Here is a 24,144-nt window from a genome sequence, read left to right as displayed (position 1 = left end):
AGCAGTGAGGCGGGGAGGATGTCGTGGAGGAGCGCCCGCTGCACCCGCGCCCACCCGCTTAGCTGAGCCACAGGCCGCTGTTCGCTCCAGCACCGGTCCAGAAAGGCGTGGGCGGCGCGGTAGGGTACTCGGAGCGGGAAAGTGACGAGCCACGCGGCGCCGTAGATCAAGCCGACTGCAACGGCAATGATCGCGAGAGCCAGCAGGCAGATTGTCGTGAAGGCGTCGAAAGCAGACTGGAAGGCGCGGCGCTGACGGTCGGGCAGCGCCGGCTGGACTGATCCAGCAGTGACATGGGAGATCTCCGTTGGCTGCTCGGCCGCGCCACCTTTGACAGCGGTATCGATCTTGCACAATGGGAGAGGCGTGCGAACGGTCACCGTCGTGCAGGCGCCGCTCGGAACCTCAAAGGTCATCTCCGGCAGATTTGCGCTCGGCGGCAAGCGGGTACGAAGGACCTCGCCCGGTTTGGCATCAGGAGGCAAGCGCACCGTTAGCACGAGAGCAGCGCTGCTCGGTGCTACCAAGCCACAGCAGGACCCTCGACTGCCACAGACAGCCTCGCCCTGAACCTCGACGCTAGGCGACGTCATCTCGTGTTCCGCCATGCGACAGGGTTGGTGCGCCAGTAGGACAGGAGCCGGCCGTGCGGACCTGGCGCAGCTGCAGCCGAAGGCAAAGCAATCCGCGCCGCGCGAGAAGAGAGAATTGTAGAGCCACACATCTGAAACTGTGAGGAGACAGCACAACGCTGCGCTGTATAGGTCACTAGAGACCCACACCATCGCTACATCACCACAACCACCAAGCCGGATACAAGTCGATGACAATGTGCGCGGCAGGACAAACCAAACATGAGACGGTTACACAAGGACGGTTGTCAGGCTACGGTCAGGAAGTAGGTTTGAGCTCACACTCTTCAACACTCCCCCCATTGTCTCCGCAGTCTTCATGAATGAGGATGCGGCAGACAACAACAGCAGAGTGTGAATGTGTCTGAGCGTAGGTATGCCGGTTACCCGCCGGCGTCTCGCGGGGCTGGCTAACTAAGCGTCCAACCTTGCGTCTTCGCGAAGGATGGTCTTGCTTGTTGGCAAGACTTGCGCGCTAAGATGATCCAGTGAAGGGGCCAAAGCGCGGCCGAGTGGGCGGAGAGAGAGAAAGGGGAGATAATGAACAGGAGCTCGTTGTGGAGCTCGGTCATGGCGCGCCGCGAGCTGCAATCCGGGCTGAGCGTCGCGGGGCGGCGGCTTGAGCGGGCGCGGCAGGCGCGGCGGGCGCGGGAGTGGCAGCGGGGGCGCCCCCTTGCGGCGCGGCGATTGGGCCGTTGGGAGGCCTCGCCGCGTTGACGCGGATGAGCGCATCAGGGACGTGAGGACGATCTTCAATGCCCCGAACGTTGATGTTGCGCCACGGGCCGCCGACGTCGGAGATGGCAGGCTCAGTCTCAGACGTCCAGACGGCAGAGACGCTCGTAGAGGCGCATTGGACTTCTTGCCAGAGGCGTTGGACAGCGGGACGGGCTAGCGCGAGGAGGCGAGACGAGGAAGAGACAGCAATGAGGTAGAGTGGCATTGCCACGTCGAACAGATGCCCAACACTCCCCCACGACGTGGTAATCGCCACACAAGGCAGAGAGGGCGTGTCGATCGTCGCGTGTTCATCGCGTACAGCTCCGGTCGTGTCGAGCGGCGACGTCGGAAGTAGCGGCGGCGAAAGGCAGGGTCCACATTCGGTGCGAGATCTTTGCGGTAACTGCCGTTGCAGCAGCCCGAGAGCTGGTAGCGGAGGCAGCAGCTGCGATGGTGGTCCGTAGGCGAGGAGAACGGACCGGTAAGGAGAAGCAAGAGGGGATACTCGTGTCCACACAGCCGCAGTGCTGGCGGAGATGCGCTCTGTCGCAGAAGATCCGCAAGCACCCAAGTTGATGTTGCGGTTGTACTCATTCTGCTCAGCCTCCGTGCCGAGCAGTTGGCGGCCGCTGTGCCACCGTGCGCCGAGCCTCTGTGCCCAGCCAATCACCACGGCTCATATAGGTGCCCATGGTGCCAGCCAACGTATCGAGCGTAAGCCGGAAATGCTGTGCGGCAACACATCTCGCTTGTGTGCCGCACCAGCTCTCATGTCGGCCTCAGTGCCGCACTGCTCACTCCGTGCACTCACCGGTCGGTACCATGTCAGGAGACGGAACACGGAGGACCTGTATAGGTCACTAGAGACCCACACCATCGCTACATCACCACAACCAAGCCGGATACAAGTCGATGACAATGCGAAAATCCCTGTGTGGTGGCGGCTTGCCGTCCTCCCATCCCTCTCTCTGGTCTGTTTTCTTTCTTCTTAGCACACTGGCACGACAAACAAGGGCGCGGACTGGCGCGGACTGGCACACACAGACATTTAGAACAAAAAACTCGCACCACACTGTTAGACACTCTGTGCACGGGACTGGCGCGCCGCACTGGCACAGAGAACGAACACAGAGAACGAACACAAAGAAAGAAGATCACAAGACGTGAGCAGCGGCGGAACCCCGTACTGCTACTGGATCGGCTCCAATCGCTGAGGCCTGAGCCGTTCGCGATTCGTTTTACGTTTATCCCAAACAAATCACCCTGAGTAGTTCAAAACTCCGCGCAGCCAGCGCAAATGCCTTAGATATGCGCGTCACTCGCCTCTACATGCAGTAGAAAGTCGCGCGCGCCTAGAGCCTAGTCGAGTGCCGAGTTGCCCTGAACATGACCTCGATAGATGCGGACAGACTCGCCGCTCTTCAGCACTTTCGTCAGGTCGGCCCTCGACTGGGCCTCGGGCGGCGGCGGTCTTGCCGTCTCGATGGCGCGAGGGGAGGGCCGGCTCGGCGGGATGCTCTGCGGCGCAAGCCAGACCCGGCGGGCCTTGAGCAGCGCGCTCACTTGCGTCGAAGTGTTGACGATGGACCCAGAGCTGCTGCCCTCCCGCAGGTACCATAGCACCGGCGGGCCGCAGCCCGCGTCGTGGAGCTCGGGTAGGTCCGCGTCCTCCAGGGCCGACGAGATGCTGCTCCTCACCTCAGCCAGCCGGGCGGCGTGCTCCACGTCCACGAGCAAGGTGTTGACGACGCGCCCAAAGCGCGCGAGCTCGCTCTCCTCGTCGCTGCCCTCCCCCGGCTCTCGGTGACCCGACGCCGTTGTCACCGCAACAGTCAGGTATCGTCCATCGAACGCGACGGTCGCCTCTGCTCGCAAGCTCTCGCGTCTGGTAGAAACGTCCCCGCCTTGGCCGGCGAGCGTCGCAGGCGCCGCCGCCGTGCCATCGCCCGCATGTCGGGTTGGTGCATCCGACCTGGCGCCAGGTGCCGGTTCGTCCTTTCGCTTCTTCCTTCGTGGCGCCTTGGAAGGCTGCCGTGCCACGCGGCGACGCGGCTTGTCGGAGGGCGGCTCCACCTCACTTTGAGGCTGCTCGACGCGCGGTCCGGGCGGCAACGGGTGCGGTGGATCCGGCAACGCCACGGGCGGTGGCTCTGCGGGCGAGGAGCCGGGCAAGCATTCTGGAGATTCCATCTTAGGTACCTCTGGCTCTGGTAGCACCACCTGCAGCAGCGTGTCGTGCAACAGCTCCGCTTCCCGGTGCGCGTGCTGCTGCGCCTTGCTGCCCTTCTCAACTTCCTCGGCATCGGTCGCGAGGTCGTCGCCATTGATGACCCGCCTGCGCTCCTGAACAATCGCGTGGTAGACTGCCTCCGGAACCCGACGGAGGAAGCGGCTCTCCTGTACCAGCGACTGCTGTGCGCCCTGCGCAACCACGGCCCACCCATCCTTCTTTGGGCGGCAGGAGTTGCCACACCACCCGCAATTGTAGACCAGCAGGGCCAGTGCGCCGGCTGCAAGCCACACCGTCCCACCCATCCTCCAGGGGCTGTATGCGGCTGGCTGCAGGGGAGGCGGTGGCAGGAGTGGTGGCGGTACATTTGGAGGCCACCGCGGCCCTGGCGGTGGCGGTGGGTGCGGCGGCGGCGGAGGTGGAGAAGACGGAACGGGTGGAGCCGGTGGCGGCAGCCCAGGCGCGCACGGCCTGGCGGGTCTACCCGTGCAGCGTGTTTGGATTGGCTCGCCTGCCATTACTGGTGCCCAGACACAGACGAGCATCCCCTTGGCTGACGCGGCCGTCATGGCTTTCTCGCAGTCCTCCCGCTCCTGGATCTCGAAGCACCGATTTGGAGTGATGACCTGCGTGCGGCCAGGAGGGGGGGTTACCCCGGGAGTGCGGCATGCGACATCGACCATGCTGTGGGGGGCGAGCCTTTCTCCCCTCTGTCTCACACAGCGGGTTGCCCGCGCTCCGCGGCCTGCGCGGTGGCGCTGGGAAGAGAGCGCTGACGTTAGTGGCCGGCAGCGCTCGCAGCAGCCCAAGCTTGCCCACATCGGGCGTGGTCCAGTCGTCGAGGAGTACGCCGCCCACTCCGCCTGCCTCCGGGCTCAGGGCAGAGTAAAAGATTCCGAGGTGCTCCTCGGTCGCCCAGCGGATGAGCTCCTCCAGCCAGGGCTTGCCGCGGTTGGCCAAGGCAGCGGCTGCCTCGCCGATCACGAGCGGTGCGCCGGTCTGCCCGCGGACAAAGCCAAAGTGGTGCGTCCAGATGTCGCGCATGGACTGCGGAAAGTCGGCGTCCGAGAAGTATTCCGGCTTCTCGGCGTGGCTTCGCGTCGAGAGCGACGGGCCGTAAACGTGCGGCGCGTAGACGAGCTTGCTTTCGTTGGAGAGCGCAATCGGGAACTCGCCCGCCCCAATCATGTTGCCGCCCCATTGGACGCCCTTCTCCTTCGGCGGCAGGCTCCCCGTGCCCTGCGCAAAGACAAGGCTGCTGGGGCACAGCTCCAGAACGTGGTTGCCTACCCGCTGCACCACGTCCGCCCAGTCGTCCCACTCCTGCCCAAACGGCTCGTTGAGCACGTCTATGCCGAGCAGGTTCCACGGGCGGCTGGAACCGCGGCACACGCGCTTCATCAGCCCCGACCACGCGGCGAGGACGCGCGACGGCGTCCACTGCCCGTCCGTCCAGCGACCATTCCACTTGCCGGGCCACTCGTGCGGGTAGCCGCTCTTGATGCGGTGGCAGCCGAGGAGCACGAGCAGGTTGCGCCTCGCCGCCATCGCCACGATCGCCTCGAGCATGCCGACGTAGTCCGTGCCGGCGAGCTCCACAGAGTGGGCTGCGGCCGAAGACGGCGTCAGCTCGTTGCTCTCCACGTTCTGGAGCGAGAAGGTGACTCGGAGCGCGTTGAAGCCATTGGCCTGCACAAACTCCATCAGCTCGCCGAGTGAGCGGTGGTTGAGGCCACGGGGCACCCGCGCCTCGCTCTCCGAGCCGAACCAATTCAAGCCCTACCAAGGAGGGCGGTGCCTCAGCAACGGGGCCGAGCAGCAGACACTACCGGGCGAGTGTGTGTGGCAAGCCTTGAGGCGCAGCTCCTGCCCGTTGACGAAGAGCGAGCCGTTCCGACCGTAGAAGTCGGCAACTCGCGGGACAGGCGAAGACGTGACAGCGGCCGTCGCCGCCTGCGCCGCGAAGAGCGGGAGGAGCAGCACGAGCGACAAACGGCCCGGCATAGACGCGCCACGACGATAGCCGTCGCGGCGGGCACCTCGGAGCGGAGTTTTCTTAAAAAAGAATGCGATTTCCTTTTGTCGTGTATGCCTCTCCCTTGGGTTGTCTGTTTTCTTTCTTTCTTTTTTGGCTCTTAAAATCCCTGTGAGGTGGCGGCGTGCCGTCCTCCCATCCCTCCCTTGGATTGTCTGTTTTCTTTCTTTCTGGCTCTTACGTACAGAGAGAGAGAGAGATACGTACAGTCTCGTAGGAAAGAAAGAAAGAAAACAAATAACCCAAACGAGGGATAGGGGAGGAGGACAGGGTCCACACCTGCACGAGCAGGATTTTGGAAGGACGATCAGGGGCACAGGTGGGGCTCTCCTGCTCCTGACACACGACTCGCAGCGCGGTGCGCGCCGGGTGCTTAATGGTTTCTTTAGTGCTCGCGTTCCGCGTTCCAGCCGAGTACACTTTAGCCAATGGTCAAGCCGGTCAAGAAAGGCAAAGGTAAGGCGGTGGCGCCCGAGCTGGACGCCGAGGCGCTGCTCGCGTCCGCACGCGAGAGCCTCGACCGGCTCGACCCGAGCGGCGCGGCGGCGCTCTGCCGGCAGGCCGTCTCGGCGGATGCGTCCAGCGTGTTGGCGTGGGACACGCTGGCCGAGGCGTGCCTCACGTGCGGCGAGGCGGAGGAGGCGGGGAGAGCCCTGCACCGCTCGATCGAGCTGAGCCCCGCCGGAGCGCCCGGCCGCTACATGTACCTCGCTCAGCTCTCCGACTCGCCCGCCGAGGCGGTCGGCTGGTTCGAGAAGGGCGTGGCGGGGCTGCGAGCGGAGCGGGAGGCGCTGCAGCAGGCGAGCGGCGAGCGCTCGGAGCTGCAGGCGGCGTGGGCCGAGGCGACGTGCGCGCTCGCCGTCGGCCTCTGCTCCGCCGCCGAGCTCTACCTGACGGACCTGTGTGACGAGCCGGAGGCGGAGGGGCGGTGCGACGCGCTGACGGGGGAGGCGCTGCAGCTGGTGTCGGACCTGCCTGCCGAGGCGGTGCAGGTGGTTGAGCCCTTCCAGACGCGCGCATCGCTCAAGCTGAGCCAGGAGGCGTACGACGACGCCGAGCCGCTGCTGCTGCGCGCGCTCGAGGTCGTGCGGCGCGCTGAGGAGGCGGAGGAGGGTGGCGGCGGGGTGGAGATGCCGTCGCTGGAGCTGCGACTGGCGCTCGCAAAGATGCTGCTCGAGGTGGACCGGCACGGCGACGCGCTCGAACTGCTGCAGGGCGCGCGCGTCGAGGCGCGCGGCCGGCGCAGGCGGAGGGAGGGGAGGGAGGGGCGTGGGCTGACTGTCAGTCCCCCGGCGCGCAGGACGACGACTCTGCGGAGGTGCGGTACCTGCTCGCGACCGCGGCGTTGTGCGCCGGCGAGGTCGACCTCGCGCGCGAGGAGGCGAGCGGAGCGCTCGAGTGGTTGCAGTCGGAGTGGGCCCCGGCCGAGCAGGCGGAGTGGCTGCCTCAGCTGCGGGAGGTGCTGGCCGAGGCGGAGGGGGGAGAGGCGGCGTGACGCCGGGGGAAAGCGGGGCGGGGATTGACGGCGCTCTCGCTCGGCCGCTCTCTGTATGACCGCTATCGGGCTATATATCAAAAGGAGAGATGTGTATGTCGCCGCGGTTCGATCCCGGGGCGGAGAAAGGACTACCACGCTTTCCGAGGTTTCAAGGCACAAAGGTACAAGACACACACCGGCTTCTTCAGCAGAGGTCAAGGTGGAGACAGGTGACACGAGAGGTCCACAAGGCGGCCCGCGCAACTATGCGGCAGGGCGTTCCTAGAATATGGGCAGGGGGGTTGACCTACTGCGCCCGCCCGAGCTCGGACCCCCGTGCCCAGCCGCTCCGCCCGCAGCCCCGGAGCGGGGAATTGATCGAGAGGTGCACCCCGGCGCCCTTGAACTGCTGCGCTTGGCGGAAGAAGGTCGCCTCGCGAGCGCTCATGAAGGACGGCGCCGCGCCGACGCCGCCCTGCATGCTGTTGGAGAAGCGGGCCGCCTGCGCGCTCGCGTGGGCACGGCCGGCACCCTGCCACAGCGCGTTGAGGCGGGCACGGGCGACGGCGGGAGGGCTCATCGTTCAATATTGCGTCTGCGGACGGCGAAGGGGGGTGTGAGAGGTCAAGAGGTGATGAGGTGAAGAGGGGACAAGAGGGGTAGGTGGAGAGGGGGAGGAGCGGTAGGTGGAGAGAGAACGGCGGCAGGCGGCGATGACACCTTGGTGCGGCGATGAAGATGGGAATACACGCGGCGGCTTTGGCCCGCACCTCTACCCACACATCGAGTTCCGATGCAGAATTTGAGACATGAACAAAGGAAAAGAAAAGCAGTATGTGCGCCTCGGAAGAGGACCGTGTGGGTGGAGCGGTTGAGCATCCCTCCGGGGGCCCCTCCGGGTCGGGGAGGCGTTGTTGGAGGCTAGGACGCAAGCGTCCGTCGCCCTTTTCTGCTTTTCAAACTCGGGGCCCACTGCACCCCGGGGAACAACTCACCGGGGCAGAAAATGTTAGTACTAGGTGTAAATGTTAGTGTTTGCTGCTCTCTCTGTGATCTGAATCCCGCCACCTAACAAGAAAAGGAGGGCGCCTGGGTCTAAATTGAGAGAGAGAGAGAGATTTTGTTTGTGTAAATTTAGTGCGGTGTGAAGTGTTTATCTACTGCATCTTTAGTGCACTTTAGCGCGAAATTTAGCGCGAATTTAGCGCAAATTTACCGGAAATTTACCGCGAATTCAGCGCAAATTTAGCGCGAGTTCACTGCGACTTTACATCTAGATTTAGCGAGGTTTACGTTTAGTGCGTCTTTAGTCCAGCCGCGCACCTGCCGCGCACTAGGATCCAGCCGCAGCCCCTCGCTGGGCCTCCCTCCCCCTCTCCCCCTGCAGTCTCCTGCCCACTCGCAAAAACTTTCCTGTCCGTCCCATCCCCAACCGAACGAACGAAGGTTTTTCAGCTGATATCAGCCTCCGGGCCCGCCGTGCGCCGAGCGGCAAAACGTTTGCCGGCAGCGGGGCGTGAAGTCTGAAGATCATAGCGGGTGGGCAAGCCCTAAAACGGCGGGAGGGGTAGGGCTATATCGATAGAGCTAGAGGGCTCAACCACCCCTCCACCCCTCCACCCTCCACCCCTCCACCCTCCCGGAGCGAGAGGGGTCCGTCCTCGAGCCCTCCCACTTCCACCCCTCCGACCGGAGGGCTCGCCAGCCCACAGGGCTGGAGGGGTCCCCGTCGGATCGGCGTCGGGAGGGCTCCACAGGGTCCCATAGGGCTAGCGCGCTGGGAGGGTGGAGCGGTCCACCGGGGAGAGGGGTCAGGAGGGCTGGGCGAGGCGGGAGGGGTGGTGGGGTCCAGGAGGGCTCGCCGCCCCCCCGAGCTCGGGTGATAGGCAAGAGGGCTCGGGCGCCGGGTGGGCTCGGAGGGACGGTCGGACAAAGGGAGGATCTTCGTGGCGGGAGGGCTCGAGAGGGGTCGGAAGGGCCTCCGGGAGGGGTCGCAAAAAAGAATGGCGCGGAGCTTCCGAGAGTGCCCGCCACGAGAGGGCTACAGCTGTAGAGGGGTCGGAGGGGTCGTAGAGGGCTGGAGGGCTGCAGGCCTGCTGCCGCCCATGGACGCGGGTCAACGGCGACGGCGCCCGTGATCGAGGGACCGGCGACGGCGAATGAGCTGGTCTCTGCGCCGCACGACTTCACCCACGTTCGCGACTGTGGCCATCCAACAGTCTGCCGGCGCGGCGGGCGCATTCGAATGCGCCGGCCGCGCCGGCAGACTGCCAGTCCTATCCGGGCGGGCCTGCTGCGGCAGGGCGCTGCAACGCCGCCGCCTCGCCGCCACAGCAGCGCCGCCCCCGCATGGCTGCCGCCAGCAATGTCGCCGCCAGCCGCCGCCCCCAGCCGCCGCCGCCAGCTGCCGCCAGCACTGCAGCGACAGCTCTCTCTGCTGCCCAGGCGCCGCCGCGGCCACGAGTGTCACCGCCACGAGTGCCGCCGCCGTCAGCGTCGCCATGGCCGCTGCCGCCGCCAGGCGGGCGAGCGAGGAGCTCCATATGAGTGTGTGTCTGGAGGGGCTGTGGCGCTTCCGTTTTAGCGGAAACCCCAGGTATTTCGAATACCAAACGCGCTTCGTGTTTGCCTTGAGGAGCGCAGCGACGAGTCCGTAAGGAGCAGCCCCAGCTTGCTGGGTGCGGCGCCGCCGCGCGCCGTATCGAGAGACTCCGTCGGGGCAGGTTGAAATAGCGCCGCAGGCTCCCCGGGCCGTCCGCGCACGGACACCACGGAAACGCCTCATGATGTGTATTGCACCACTTCCGTATGCCTGCAGGTATCTTTAACCGAGCCCTCCGAGCCCTCCACACCCCTCCACACCCCTCCGACCCCTCCGACCCCTCCGACCCCTCCGACCCCTCCGACCCCTCCGACCCCTCCGACCCCTCCACACCCCTCCGCGAGCCCTCCAGGCCCTCCGAGCCCTCCGACCCCTCCGAGCCCTCCGACCCCTCCGAGCCCTCCGAGCCCCCCGAGCCCGGCTCGGTGGCTCGCCCCTCCGAGCCCTCCGGGCACTCCATCCCTCATGAGCCCTCCCGAGCCCTCCCGAGCCCTCCAGCGCCACCCTCGTGCCTCTCTGCCCTCCGAGCCCTCCGAGCCCTCCGAGCTCTCCACCCCTCCCGAGCCCCACCCCTCGCGCTAGGGACCCTCTTGCCGGACGACACCCTCCGAGCCCTCCAAGCCCCCCGAGCCCTCCAGACCCCTCCAGACCCCTCCATCCGCACAGCCCCTCCGGCCCCTCTAGCCCCCTCCGACCCCTCCAGCCCTCTCTAGCCCACTGGACCCCTCCTACGCCTCGCTTTTGGCCAGCCCTCCAAGCCCCCACCCCTCCTGGGCCCTGCCGCCTGACACCTCTATCGGTGGAGGGCTTTTTAGGTCACGGTCCACACTCCCGCCCTCCCGACCCCTCCACACCCCTACAGCGGCACCCCTACCCCTCCCGCCGTTTTAGGGCTTGCCCACCCGCACTCCTGAAGATGGTCACGGGCACAGCATGGGTTGTGCGGTCGGAGGTGCTGCTTGCGGTGGCGCATTCAACTGTGCTTGTCCTCCTCTCGGGAATCGGTGCTGTCTGCTGTGCCTGTGCTCAGTCGGGGGAGATCTTGCTCTGGAGGGCTGTATGTATTTCTAGCCTCACTGGGAGCCTGCCTTTGGGTCATGAGGGCAGGGGCCAGGCATCTCCTGTGGTTGGTGCATTCTTGGCAGCCAAGGAGCAATCGAGAGCAAAGCACGCGGCCCTGGCTAGCTGTGGCCTGTGGTGTGGCCGGGAAGCCGTACTAAAGAATGCGTGCCCGCACTAAAGATGCGGGACCCACACTAAAATGTACTGCAGCTGCTCGCACCTAAAGTGAACTAAATAAATGTGGCGCTAAATTGGAGATAAAACACACTAAATATGTGCTAAATATGTGCTACATATGTGTTAAATATGTACTAAATTTGCGCTAAATTTGCGCTAAAGTCGCGCTATGTACATGAGAGAGAGAGAGAATTCTTGATACGAAACCACGACGACACACACCAGTCGACTCGCATCGGTTGCCTCCATGAACGGCGGAGCTATTCTCGCGCCCACACCACACCTGGCTCCAACGTGGACACGCCCATAGCTGGGGACACTACTAGGTCACGCATGGCATCACAGAAGTTTTATCTCTGGGCCCCGAAAGGCATCTCTAGCAGTGTCGTTACACATGCCCCCTCCCCTCCTGGGCGCATGCGCCTCACGTCTCGCCAGAGCATAAGCCCTTGGCGTGTGGCGAGACGAGTTTTTTCGCCATCGCAGCGAGCAGCAAGCCGCCCGCCGCAAACAGCCGGAGGCATCGCCACGGCACTGGCTGCGCCGCGGTCCCGCACCCGTCGACGCAGCTCCCCCCGCGGAAGACCGCGCGTAGCAACGTCTTGACGATCGAGATGAGCGTGCCTGAAGCTCGCCCACCTACTGCCCCTGAGAGTTGGTTATTGAGTGGGATCAGCTCCCCCCCTTGGGATCGAAGCCGCCACAACCTCACACCCAACATCCCAGGCGGGATCAGAAGGGGACTCCACACCGGACACCGCCCGGGCACAGCCCCCCTACCCGTCGGATCGCACAGAGGGCCCCCTCGGAGCAGCCCACACACAATCACGCATCGGCAGATTGAGTGCCTGAGTCAGGCAGACAGCACAGACAAGAGGAGAGAGAGGAGAGAGAGAGAGAGAGAGAGGAGAGAGGAGAGGGTGAGGGTGTTAACACACGTGAGGAGTGGGGGAGGGTGTCTGTGGTGGGCTGTAGTCATACTACGTGGTTACAACCACGCGCCCCTCAGGAGCTTAAGGTAGAGCTGAGCGTCCAAGACGCCTCGGTGCCTCCCACCGGCGTGAAGACCATCTCTCTCTCTCTCTCTCTCTCTCGCTATGTACATGCACGCCCACTCTTTAAATAGCGCAAAAAGGAAACTGAAACGGCCGCGAATTCCGCAGTGGGCATGCTTCGGCCTGTGGCATCGCGCCCAGTAGGATGCTCTGCCTCGTCCCGCAGCCCACCGCGTGGTCGCCGCCGCACCGGACGCACGAACGGCCGCGCCGCTCTCCCCGCTGCAGCCTGGCCGCCGCCTCTCCCCGCGACTTTGCCTTCCGGCGGCTCACGCCCGAGCGGCCGGAGCTGCCCGTGCTGCTCTTTCTGCCCGGCATCGACGGCACCGGCAGCGCGGGCGCCACGCAGTGGCCGCGCCTCGCGTCGAGCTTCGAGGTGCACGCGCTCTCCTTTGCGCCCGCGGATCGCTCCTCCTTTGGCGACGTGCTGAGCGGCTGCGAGTCCTTCCTGGGCGACACCGCCGCCGGCCGAGGCACGCTTCTCGTGGGCGAGTCGACCGGCGCCGTGGCGGCCCTTGGACTCGCCTATCGCGCGCCGGACGCGGTGGACGGACTCTGCCTCGTGAACCCCGCCACTGGCTACGCGGGCAGCGCGCTCTCGACGCTCGCGCCGCTGCTGCCCCGGCTGCCGAGAGGCGTGTACCGCGCGGCGCCGTACGCGGTCACGCCGCTCTTCGGCAAGCGGGACTGGTTTCGCTCCATCGTCGGCGAGGACGCCACGACGGGCCCGCCTCCGCTCCTGCCCTCTCCCGCCGCGGTGCTCTCCGCCAGCGGGGCGCTCGCCGACGCCCTCCCTGCAGAGGCCCTTGCGTGGCGGCTCGAGGAGCACCTGCGCAAGGGCAGCGCGGCGGTCAACGGGCGCCTCGCGGCGGGAGGGCGCGCCCCGGCATCGAGCACGCTGCTGCTCGCGGGCGGGCGGGACTTGGTCCTCGCTTCGCCCGCCGAGACGTCGCGCCTGCAGCAGCGGCTGCCCGGCTCGGTGCGCAAGCTGCTGCCGTCCGCGGGCCACGCCTGCCTCGACGACGCTCGCTCGCTCAACCTGCGGCTAGAGCTGGCGCAAAGCGGCGTGCTGAGCGCAGTGCAGCGGGCGCACGCTGGGCGGCGGCGCGAGGCGGCCGAGGCGGCGGAGAGGGTGGCGGCGGAGGCGAGCGAGGCGGAGGGCGGCGAGACGCCGCCGCCGCCGCCGCCGCTGCCGCCGCCGCCGCCACCGCTACGCCCGCAGCCTGCGGCCGCGGCCGCGTCGGTGGACCCGTCCCCCGCCTCGCCCTTCGAGGTGTGGCTCCAGGGCATGCGCCGCCTCTTCTCGCCCCTCTTTTACACGGTCCGCGCCGACGGGGCGCTCGAGCGCGGCGTGCTTGGGCTGGCGCTGCCCGCCGCCGGCTCGCCCGTCCTCTTCGTGGGTAACCATCAGCTCTTCGGCTTCGACGGGCCGCCCGGACGCAGCGGCGCAGCGCGCCCCGCCCCGCCGCTCCACCCCCCCCCCCCCCGGTGCCCCGCAGGCCTCTCCTCGTCGAAGAGCTTCTGCGCGAGCGAGACAGGCTGCTGCGGCCGATGGTCTTCCCGCCCCTGCTCGCCTCCGAGTCGCCGCTCGCTCCCTTGCCCTACCCGCTGCCCGGCACGGCCGCAACCTTCGAGCGCTTCGGAGCCACAAAGGTCTCCGCCCGCGGCTTATACGCGGCGCGCCGTCGCGAGGATGCGGAGCCCGCCGCTCTCCCGGTGCCGACCTCGCCCCGCGCCTGCGGCAGGCGCTCGCCAGAGGGGAGTGCGTGCTCCTCTTCCCGGGCGGAGCTCGCGAGGTGGCCGGGCAAAACGAGGGCGGCGCGCCCGCGCAGGGGCGGAGCGGGCTCACCCGCCGCCCTTCCGGCCGGCAGGTCTTCAAGCGCAAGGGGGAGCAGTATCGCCTCTTCTGGGGCGAGGACGCCGACTTCGTGCGGCTGGCCGCGCGCGTCAACGCCACAATCGCGCCTCCCGCCGGTGCGCGGAGGAGGCGGCGGCCGGGCGGTGCTCCCGACGCCCCCTGCCGTGGCACGTAGGTCCCCTTCTCTGGCCTCGGCGGGGACGAGTCCTTCTCCCTCGCGCTCGACTCGGACGAGCTCCTCAGTGCGCCGCTCGTCGGTGACTTCTTCCGGCAGCGGGTCGGCACGCTGCCCTCCTTCGTCCCCGGCGACGTCTTTGTGCCCCCCGTCGGCGCTCTGACGCCGCAGAGGCACTACTTCCTCTTTGGGGCGCCCGTCGACCTGACCGGCGTCGAGCCCTCCGACCGCGAGACTTGCGCGAGCGTGTGCGCTGGCATTGAGCGGTCCGGGCTGCGGGTCCTCGCCCCGACCTCGCCACCCGCTCCCGTCCACAGGTACGACGAGGTGCGAGCCGCCGTCGTCGGCGGCGTCGCGCGGCTGAAGCGAGAGGTCCGCGAGCGCGATGGGTTCAGAGACAACTTCAAGAGGACTGCATGGGAGGCGGTCTACGACGCGCAGGCGCCGGGGCCAGAGCTGTAGAGCGGCGTCGAGAAGCGAGTCAGAGTACGTTGCAAAGTACGCGGTGTGTGTGTGTGTGCGTATGTGCGACGTCGGTGTGTGTTGCGCGTGTACTCTTGCGTACGAGGTGGTCACGTGCATGTATGTCGTGGAGCCGATGTCCCGTCGCGCGCCCCCTCTGGGGGGACAGGCGGGGGCCCCCGGAGGCACCGTGCGCCGTGCCGCAGTGCGGAAACGGGGCCCCGGCTTGAGCACTTGAGCACTGGATAGGGTCGATTCCGCATGGTACGGGACCCCTCGATCGTCTCGCCCTCCCTCACTGGTGTGTTCATTGGGGGGGGGTCATAACAAACACGGTACAGGATCGAGGCTCTATTAGTCTCTATTAGCACCAACTTCCCGAATGATTACGGTTGATTAGAGGGCAGATTTGGAGAGATCTCGAGGAGTACATACAGATGGACCCTCCAGTCATCAGAAAACTCTGACCTGATCGGTCGTACTGACCGCCGACAGATCACTCCAGACAGCAGACAGGCCGACGTCTGCACGCGGCCGGCCGGGCGAGAGGCTTGACACGATCCGACCCTGCGACCCTGATGCTGCTGCTCTAGCTATCAGACATGCGTTGCTGACTGCTGCCACAATGTGCGACCGGTGCTTACGCGATAGCGGTCACGCCATAGCTCGCGCATAGGAGCAGGAAGCTAGGCAGGGGCCGCATCGCGATCGCTGAGCTGTAACAAGTTTGACCCAAAACAAGAACACAAGTTTGGCTCTACTAATATAGCGCGCGGATAAGGCGCGCGCGCCGCGGTGGCGGCGAAATATAATATTATCTCAGAGGAATATAGTGTGAATGCCCGGGAACAGCCCCTCCTGGCCCGAGTGCGGGGCGCGAGGGACAAATAAATTCAAAGGGCATGAAAGTCGTCGAGCTGCTTGATCAGGCCAGTAAAGACGGCCCGCGAGGCAGCCTTCGTGAGCAGGTCGGCGAGCATCACGACGCCGGGGAGGTGTTCGACGGAGATAACGCCACGGCTGACGAGATCGCGAAGAAACTCGGCGGCGCGCAAGATGTGCTTGGTTTTCTTGAAGGCAACGGGATCGAAGGCCATGCCGACGGCGGACTTGCTGTCGCAGTTGATGACGCTGGCGCCGTCGATGGAAAATCCAAGATCGATCAGTAGCTCACGGATGAAAATCACCTCCTTGGCGGCTAGCATGGCGCCGAAGAACTCTGCCTCGGCACTAGACAGCGTGACGGATCGCTGCATTTTGGAGAACCAGTGGAAGAGACATCCGTAGAAGAAGAACATGCCACCGGAGCAAGAGAACTTCGTTGCCCAGTTTGAATCGACGTAGCTCTCAAGTTTGCGGTTGGGATTCGGCTGCATGACGAGGGCGCGGTCAGCTGTGTCGCGCACGTAGATAAGCACCCGGATGGCGGCTTTAAAATGCGACGGGCCAGGGTTCGTCATAAACCGAGCAAGCTGAGACGCGGAATAAGCAATGTCGACGCGCGTCATATTGGCAAGCCACAGTAGTCCGCCGACGATGGCCATGTAGGCGGTGCGGAATTCGGACATCTCGTCGTATTCAACAGATCCAACGGCGGGCTGGTCATCGGCGGACAGTTCGAGCCCCTCTTCCATAGGCGAGTCGAAGCGGCGTGAGCGGGACCGATCGAAATAGGCGCTGAACTTGGTAACGAGGTCGGCGGCGTAGAGGCCCTGGGACAAGTTCAGGGTCCGTGCGCCGCGGTCACGCGTGATGGCGGTGTTCAGTATCCATTCGAGCTCGCCTTTGTCCTCGGTAGGAAAGCGCTTGGAGATGTCGGCAACAAAACGGGCGCGCAGCGTGGGGCAGTTGTCGGCGATGAGTATGTCGTCGACGTAAACTAGCACCCATAGGGTGGTGGAGAGGGCGGTCCGGCGGCGGAGCAACCACCTCCTCCCGGCGCGCCGGTAGGCAGGATGTCATCCCCCGTGATCCAGACTGCCCAGATCGGTCAGTAAATAAGCTTGCCACATGCCAGGCGCACACAGCTCACTGCTCACAGCCTCACAGGCCTAGGTGCGCGCTAGCCGCTAGGACGGCCTAGTAAGGGCCGCTCTAGAGTAGGACTCTAGGCGGGGGAGGGCACGCGTACACGCTACACACGGGTGTGTGCGTGGCTTGTTTTGAAGTCAAAGAAAAAAATTGCGTTTTACTCTGCGAAAGACACTACTCTCCCCCTCCCGTCGCTTGCCCCCCTTGGCGTGGCGCGCCTCTCCCCCAGCTCTCGGTATCGCGTACTGCACGAGGCTACGAACCGTGGGCCCTGGGGGTTCCCTGCCCTGTCGGGAAGCCTAGCTCTTAACCTGGGGTCGCTACCTAATGCGGGGCTCCTGGACGGGCGATGAAGTTCGCCTTGAATCTCTCGTCTCGCTTTCCCCCCGACTCGCGTCCGTCGGGGGTACTCCCTGTCGTTGGCTCTCTGACCCCCCCCCCCCCCCTCCTTCCCTCTCCGGGAAGAGATGCGCACTGCTGTCCCTAGAGGGGGGTCGGGCGGTGTGGGCACTTATCCGGTGTTGGTGTTTGGTGGCGCTGCACGGTCACCCCCGGACGATCGATGGAGTGGGCCGAAGGACAGAGGCATGCTTGTGTGGGGGCGCGCGGGCGCCCACTCAGGCTCAGCCTCCGTTGTCTCAGCCTTCAGTTCACCTCTCCTAGCGCCCGGTTTGGTGTGGTGACCTTCATTTCGGGGTCGAAGGTGCTACACACACTTGCCCCCTGGTATCGTCTGGCTTTCGGCGTTTTCGCCATCGGAGTGTTATTCAGTCGAGTGGTTTTTCTTTTTTGAATTCTTTTTAATCGTTCCCCCCAGGCCGTTTGTCGTACAGGCCGTCTGTCTCTCCTAGCCTGTCACAAGACTCTCAGCCGACATGCTCTCTCTAAGCCATTTGTCTCCTGTTCTCTTTTGCGAGACACATATGGCTTGTTGTGCGAGTATATGGGCCAAAAGCGTCGAAAATGTCCCAAAAAGCGTGTCTCGAGTTTGTTGCAGCCCCACAGCCGGCGCGCGCTGCCAGGAAGCACCGCTCGCGTGTCGGCGGCACTCCCTGGCACCCAGGGAGTGCCGCGAACCGACCAGACCGATTAGGCTCGACGCCGCGCTCGCTGTGGGGCTGCAACAAACTCGCCGCCGAACGTGCCACCGACGGCGTCCTGGCGGAGGTGGTGGAGTTTGAGACCTGAGGCTGCGGAGGTGACGCCTGAGGTACCGGCCCGTGCACAGCGACTCAGCCGGCGACCGCCACGGGCTCAGACGAGACTTGTCGACGCGTTCCGGCTCAGCTTCACCGTGGTCATCGGGCGTCTGTCGACGTCAGGACCACCCATACAGCTCGCGGGTTTGAGGTCGCAAGAGCCAAGATGGTGGCGTTTGGACATCCCAACCATCACACAAGACAGCCTGTAGGTGGTGGCGGGACGGCGCAGTGTTTGTGGCACTCGGCAGTAGGCACCCGCGGCACGGCCCCGCTGTCGGCTCTCGCTGGCTGCGGAACCGGCCCCAGAGGGGGACGGTCCGGGCGAGTGTGGCAGCTCCTGCGCTAGTATGGGCACCCTCTATCATAGCACTACTGATCCCGGTCATTAGAGCTGCCAGGGATAGCGTCAGGAGCCGGTAGGAGTCAAACCCCCTCATATTTGAGACATCGTGGCCCATATACTCGCACAACGAGCCATATGCGTGTGTGAGTGTGTGTGCGCCAGTCACCCCCAAGCGCCAAGGAACGGTGCTCCGAGGAGAGGCGCGGCGAGTGTTGGCCCCCCGTTACGTCAAGCCCGGTTGTAGCGTGTGGGCCGCGCTATCAAAGACACGTTAAACGAAGCAGTGCACCGAAAGTAGACGATCTGCTCAGTGTCTCTCAGTCAGCTCCAACTCTCGCGAGCTAGCTCTCGAGACGATCGCGCGCGGACGCAGCGCATGGGACCCGCGCTGCCCGGGAAGGAAGTTCGCGTGGGTGGCGGCCGCGGGTCTGCCCCGTCACCAGCCGGAGAGCGGGTGTGAGCCCATCGCCATATTTTTGAAGGGCGGCGTGCGCGTGGCGCCTGTCTGCGGCCCGAGGAGCTTCTCTGCGAGGTGCTCCTTGAGATCGGGGTAGTAGTCGGTGAGCGTGCGGAGCGAGGCGTGCTGGGTCGAGAAGGGCACGTCGGGGTCGTCGAGGGCCCAGTCGCCGTCGGACAGGTCGATGCCGCGCGAGGCGAGGAAGGAGAGCACCTGCGGGGAGGGCGGTGGCGCAGGGATCGGGCAGACGTCTCTCTCGCGCCGTGTGCGGCGGCGGCGCGGGAGCAAGGCGTCTGCCTCCTCTGCGACGGCCTCGACGGACAGATCCTGCTCCTCCGCCCCGCGGAGCAGCGCCGTCTCGTCCAGCACTTGGTGCGAGATCCATAGCGTGTGCGCCGTCTCCTCGGCCACCGCTCGGTCGTCGCCCGCCGGGTGCTGCACCCGAACCTCGACGTGGTAGCCGTTGCGCCGCACGTATGGGCCGCTCACGCGGCCAACCTTGACCGTCTCGATGGGCCGACGTGCCCTCTCCGGCTCGGCCGACGCCGCCGGCGACATCCACGCGGCACCGCTGCCCGAGGCGCCAGCGCCGGCACTGCCGAGCGCAGCGCCATCCCACCCGCCAAGGGCGCCGTCGCCAAAGGCGGCCTCGCCGTCGTCAGCGCTCGGATCCCAGACAGGCGCGCCGTCGAGCTCGCTCTGCGGCCAGTCGGCCCATCCGCCACCATCACCTCCATCACTGCCACCCGCTCCACTCGCACGCAAGCGCTCGGCCGCCTCGCGTGCGGAGGCCTCGCGCACCTCGTCTGCGTCGCCTCGCGCCCACGCAGAAGCCCGCTGCGGGCTCACCGCGTGAGGCGTCACCGCGTGAGGCGAACGCAGGCCGACGTTGAAGCCTAACGCAGACAGCGCGAGCATACTCGTGATCGCTTGCAAAGAAAAGCCCCCGGGCCGTCAACGACACGGGCGCGGACTGGCGCGGACTGGCACACACACCGGCTCACCACCGGAGCCGCCTAAGCGACTCCGTTAAGAACGGCAATGCACTCCGCACCATGCACAATGCCGCTCTCCCCGCACGCTAGCTCGTTCACCGTCTGCCACGCCACAGACAGCGGTGTGGAGGACGACTGACAACGCTGCATTTGCAGGCCGTGCCAATTCTTGGTTGTCCACGTGACCTCGTCCAGGTGCTGAGCATGCGAAAGTTTGTTGCTCAGCTGGTTCGCCGCCTCCCTCAGGTGCTGCGGACCTCCTTTCCGAAGCCTCCGAAGGCGAAGCTCTCGAAGTCGAACAAGCGCAGATCGCAATCTTGCTCCCGCGCAAAAAGCGGTAATCGCCAGGCAGCTGCTTGAGCGGCCCCTTGGGGGCATGCGGCGCGTCCTCCCCCTCCCCTACCTCCTCCGCCTCCGCCTCCGCCTCCTCGTCCTCCTCCTCCGCCACCGCCGCTGCCGTCGCTCCCCCGACGGCGAGTACTTGCCGCGCCCTTTGACCAGATTGAGCAGCCCGGGCTCCGTGTTGCCGAAGCGAACATACGCCCCCTTCCAGCCGAGCTCTCCGTCGCCGGCCGCGTCCTTGCCCTTGCTCGCAAGCGAGCTCGTGAGCTTCAAATCGGCAACAAGGCGCCTCTGTGCCCCCTGGCCCTGCCGATGTTTGCCGCCGCCACGTCAGGTTGTTTGGGATTACTGTAACTGAGGTGTGCAGTCGGCTCCATCTCGATGATCATGCCCCACGCCGAGCGGAGGATCTTGACCAGTCGTTTGAGTAGGAATTTGTGTCTTGTAGCATGCTTCGACCGAGGGTTAACCATCGCGGCGTCGCCGAGGATGTCGTGCAGCTGGCCGTTGGGTGCCCTCTTGCCTTCCTCCGCCGCCTGGCAGGCGACATCGAGGGGGAGCCCGAGGCGGCGCTGAACGGTGACGCGCATCGCCCAGGACTCCATCTTCATATCATCACGCATGGGGATGGCGTTGAGGAAGGCGCCGGCCCCTGGTTGGCTGACGGCGACGAAGCGGATCGCCTCTCGCCACAGCATTTGTGGTTCTTGCGCCCTCCGACCTTCTTGCGTTTGGAGGGCGCCTTGCGGCCGCCGCTGCGAAGCGCCTCTTCGGTAAGCTCTTCGGCAAGGGCGAGCCAGTTAGAGTGGTGCACGCCAGAGGTGTACCGTCGCTGCGCCAGGTGCAGGTACTCGTTGGTGGACGAGAACTGGGCGAGGGGAAGCAGCTCCGCAGCCGGCGTCAGCTCGTGCGGGAAGAAGCGGAACCTCGGCTCCGCCTTCGCCTCGTTGGTCGCAGTGCCCGGGCTCACCACCTCCCGGCACTCGACCCACTTCCGCCAATCCCGCTGGCACTTGTCGGTAAGGTCGTGGTTGCTGACGAGCTCCGTGTGCGCCACTCGCAGCTCGTCGAAACACTCTCCGGGCACGGTCGAGACGTCGAGATCGGCGAAGGGCCTGGCAAAGAAACCCACGAGAAATCGTGCGTCGCCCGACTCTCCACGAGAGGTCTGCTCTATTTTATTTATTATCGCACCGGCCGGACACCCCTGAGACGGCCGTTCCGGGCATTTTGAACGCGACCTTCGGGGGCGACGAGACATGGGCTCTACGGCTAAGACTGGAAGACTCCTCCCTTCGCTGATGCCCTCTCTTAGCACTTAGCTCTTAGGCCACGCCTGACACCTGTGCGCGCGGCCTACGATCCCCCGATATATTATCCCGGGAAAAGGCGCGCGAGCGGGTGGCCCGGAGACCTGGCGCGTGGCGGTGACGATGTGGTCGCGATGGATGCGGTGTCGCGGACAGTGTCGGGCGACGGCGCGAGAGCGGCCTGGCGAGAGCCGAGAGGAGGTGGGAGCGTCTTTTTCGTTCATCCTAAAGGCATATAAGGCATGGCAATGTCCCAAAAGGATAAGTTATTGACTGGGTCGTGCTCCCGAGGCGCGGTCTTCTACACACACACTGCGCTGTCATCTACCAGGCGGCCAGGTCCTCCGCCGTCTCCGCCTCCCTCTTCGCCGCCCGCCCAGCCGAGGCCCGACGCTGCGAGGGAGTGGTAGACTCGCAGCAGCCTCGCAGCCTGAGCCTCCCCCCGCCCGACCCCGTCCCCGACACAGAACGACTCCTCGCCGCCAGCCTCGCGCAACACCCACCCGCGCCACGCGCTCGCAGCCTCGGCCGCCGACCCCTCCACCTCCTCCCCCATCGCCGTCGCGCAGGGAGCGGCTGCGCCTCGGCGCCCCAGCGCGAGGCCCGCGCGCGCACCGCGACGCGCGGTCGCCTCTTCCGACCGGCGGAGCTTCCGCCGCCGCCGGGCGACGTCGCGCAGCAAGCGGCTGCGAGGGTTCGAACCGCCGCGCGAGCCGCCCAGCGCGCGCAGCGCGTCCGCGGCGAGCAGGTACGCCTGTTCACACGCAGCGCCGTGAAGAGGCCGGTGGCGGGGGCACGCAAGCCAACGAGGCGACGTCGCCTGCTCCCGCGCGCCGCCGCTGCGCCACGCCGGGGACGCCTCCGCCGCCCCCAGGAGCTCGAGCAGCGGCTGCCACTCTCGCTCGCCGTGGCACGCCAAGAGAAGTGTGTCGAAGAGCGAGGCCGGCAGCGGCACGCAATCGCGCAGAGCGAGCTCGAGGCGCCAGCCGCCCTCCGCAGCCGGAGCAGCGCAGCCGCGCGCCGTGCTGGCTCGCAGTCCGCCTCCGCGGGCAGCCGCAAGTGCCGCCGCAACGTGCAGCGCCTACACGCATGGACACACGTCGTGGACATGGCGCAGCAGCCGGGTCGTGGCGGTTGTGCAGCGCCTGCGCCACGTCGACCGCTGCCCGCGCCAGCGCGTCTGCGCGGGCATTCTCTTCCCGCACTATGGCACCGAAAGACGGGGCGCTTCCGAGCGGCAGCCGCGCGAGGGCCTCACGCGCGCGCCCTGCCGGCTCGCTCAGCTTGCGTGCGCGTGCCTTGCCCGACATCTGGTCGATCACGACCCGGCAGTCGCCCTCGACGCGCAGCGCGTCTGGCGACAGCGCGCGTGCTGCCTCCAGGCCGAGAATGAGGCCCTCAAACTCAGCGTGGGACGATGTGACGCACGAGGGCACGAAACGGGCTCCCTCCCACCAAACGACTCCATCCTTGGAAAGCACAGCTGCCGCGCCTCCGGCGCCACCGGCTCGGAAGGAGCCGTCGAAGCGAAGCTGGAGCATTAGCATCGCAGACAGAGAGAGAGCTTCCTTCGCTGCAGGCCAGCAGGCGAAAGCCGCGCTCGCTAGCCAGCTGCCCACACCTGGAGGCTGCCTGGCGAGGTACTTCCAGCCTGCTGTGGGAACAGCAGACGCAGTCTCGCCGAGGCTCGCCAGACAAAAACCCCGATAGGCGTGGGAGTACCTCGCCAGGAGGCGGCGGAAGAACAAAGAACAGCGGCGACAGGTCCGATTTGTTTTTCTGATCCATCAAAGAGAAAGGATCGAAAAGACTTTTTTCTCCATATCACTGTACCAACAACAAACCAAAAACTGTAAATCATCCCAGAGTGGTTGACACACATACCGCCTCTCGAGCGGAGCAGTATCGCCACGTGCGCGGAAGTTGCGCTTGTAGTTGTCCCACTGCTCATTCTGCTCCTCAAGGCTGCCGGTGAGCTCCTTGCATGTGTGCTCCCTGTACCACCGCGCGCGGTGCCGATGATATGCTTTCTGCCCGAGTTCACCGAGGTCGTACTCGGAGCGCTCCGGTGGCCATTTGCCCTCGCGCCTCGGTGACAGCCACGTCGGCTGGCGGATCGCGCGCCCACTCCGGATTGGCGACGCTGGTGTCGAGTAGCTCGTACTTGCACGCGAGGGTGTGCGACGTGTCCTTGTGGTAATAGTACGGCACGTCGCCCTCGTCGAATGCCTGCAGGAGGCCGTTGCTGCCACTCGTCGTTGGCGGCGGCGGCGGCAGCGTACCTGCGCTCCTGTGCTGCGCCTCGAGCTCGAGCCTGCGCTGCTGCTGTTGCGTCTCCAGATCTGGGAAGGCGCCCAATCCGATGCAGTGGCCGGCCGCGTACTTGGCACAATACGCACATGGCTCTGCGGAGCCGGACATCACGTTAACCAGTGATTGTGTTCAGCGCCTTTGCCGGGCTGTCTGCCCGAGGGGTAGGATGTTGAAGGGTACACGTCCGCTCAGTCGGAGCCGATCATGACGGTGAATCAAATCTGTTTTAATTAACACCTACACGCTATACCACACACACACAGTGCGCGCTCTAGAGCAGAGGTATCGTTACCAGGACGATACGGGCGCAACTGGCTGCCTCGTGTGCGAGAAAGGCAGCTACTTGACCAACGTTCTCTCTTGTGAGCTGTGCCAGGTGGGCGAATACTGCCCTGCTGGCTCAGTCGTTGTGGCACGCCCTGCCCACCCTGTGGCACGCCCTGCCCACCCGGTTCCTAGTAGTGTCTTGCCGGCACTTACGCCGCCAACTCTGGCCAGGGCAACCTGCCCAGGGTTCCAACTTTTTGCGGGGTATGGTATGGTAGCCTCGCGGCCCAAAGGGTGGGGGGGTATGGTCCTGACCGCCCAAGACTAGCCCTCGACAGGGATGGGGGGGTATATGGTCCCTCACCCTTCTGGTTGCGGAGCGCCCCAATGTACCTTAAG

General features: G+C 65.6%; 5 protein-coding genes across 5 annotated transcripts; 2 read left to right on the top strand and 3 right to left on the bottom strand.

Annotated features, from left to right (window-relative positions):
* Positions 1-1,075: 1,075 nt before the first annotated feature.
* On the bottom strand, positions 1,076-1,973 carry EMIHUDRAFT_371421 (hypothetical protein). Its single transcript, XM_005764143.1, has one exon. It carries the CDS (start codon positions 1,573-1,575, stop codon positions 1,201-1,203), a length of 375 nt encoding a protein of 124 aa, XP_005764200.1. The 5' UTR covers positions 1,576-1,973; the 3' UTR covers positions 1,076-1,200.
* Positions 1,974-2,711: 738 nt separating this feature from the next.
* EMIHUDRAFT_247718 (hypothetical protein) lies at positions 2,712-5,586 on the bottom strand (the record flags this gene model as incomplete). The annotated part of the gene is made up of 4 exons (XM_005764142.1): positions 2,712-3,862; positions 4,067-4,208; positions 4,360-5,361; positions 5,461-5,586. The coding sequence occupies 4 exons, from the start codon at positions 5,584-5,586 to the stop codon at positions 2,712-2,714; spliced, it is 2,421 nt and encodes an 806-aa protein (XP_005764199.1).
* A 459-nt stretch (positions 5,587-6,045) lies between these two features.
* EMIHUDRAFT_120243 (hypothetical protein) lies at positions 6,046-7,112 on the top strand (the record flags this gene model as incomplete). Its single annotated transcript, XM_005764141.1, has 2 exons — positions 6,046-6,795; positions 6,918-7,112. The coding sequence occupies 2 exons, from the start codon at positions 6,046-6,048 to the stop codon at positions 7,110-7,112; spliced, it is 945 nt and encodes a 314-aa protein (XP_005764198.1).
* Positions 7,113-12,282: 5,170 nt separating this feature from the next.
* Positions 12,283-13,008, top strand: EMIHUDRAFT_44795 (hypothetical protein; the record flags this gene model as incomplete). The annotated part of the gene is made up of 2 exons (XM_005764140.1): positions 12,283-12,747; positions 12,793-13,008. Coding segments are annotated over 2 exons (681 nt in total), but the record flags the coding sequence as incomplete, so codon positions are not given.
* A 5,489-nt stretch (positions 13,009-18,497) lies between these two features.
* Positions 18,498-23,586, bottom strand: EMIHUDRAFT_120241 (hypothetical protein; the record flags this gene model as incomplete). The annotated part of the gene is made up of 9 exons (XM_005764139.1): positions 18,498-19,414; positions 19,573-19,615; positions 20,012-20,161; positions 20,326-20,391; positions 20,577-20,970; positions 21,050-21,096; positions 21,710-21,919; positions 22,371-22,697; positions 23,221-23,586. The coding sequence occupies 9 exons, from the start codon at positions 23,584-23,586 to the stop codon at positions 18,498-18,500; spliced, it is 2,520 nt and encodes an 839-aa protein (XP_005764196.1).
* Between the last annotated feature and the right edge of the window lie 558 nt (positions 23,587-24,144).

Source organism: Emiliania huxleyi, assembly GCF_000372725.1.
Source record: "Emiliania huxleyi CCMP1516 unplaced genomic scaffold EMIHUscaffold_600, whole genome shotgun sequence".
Classification (NCBI taxonomy): domain Eukaryota; phylum Haptophyta; order Isochrysidales; family Noelaerhabdaceae; genus Emiliania; species Emiliania huxleyi.
This window is presented reverse-complemented; position numbering and strand designations above follow the sequence as displayed.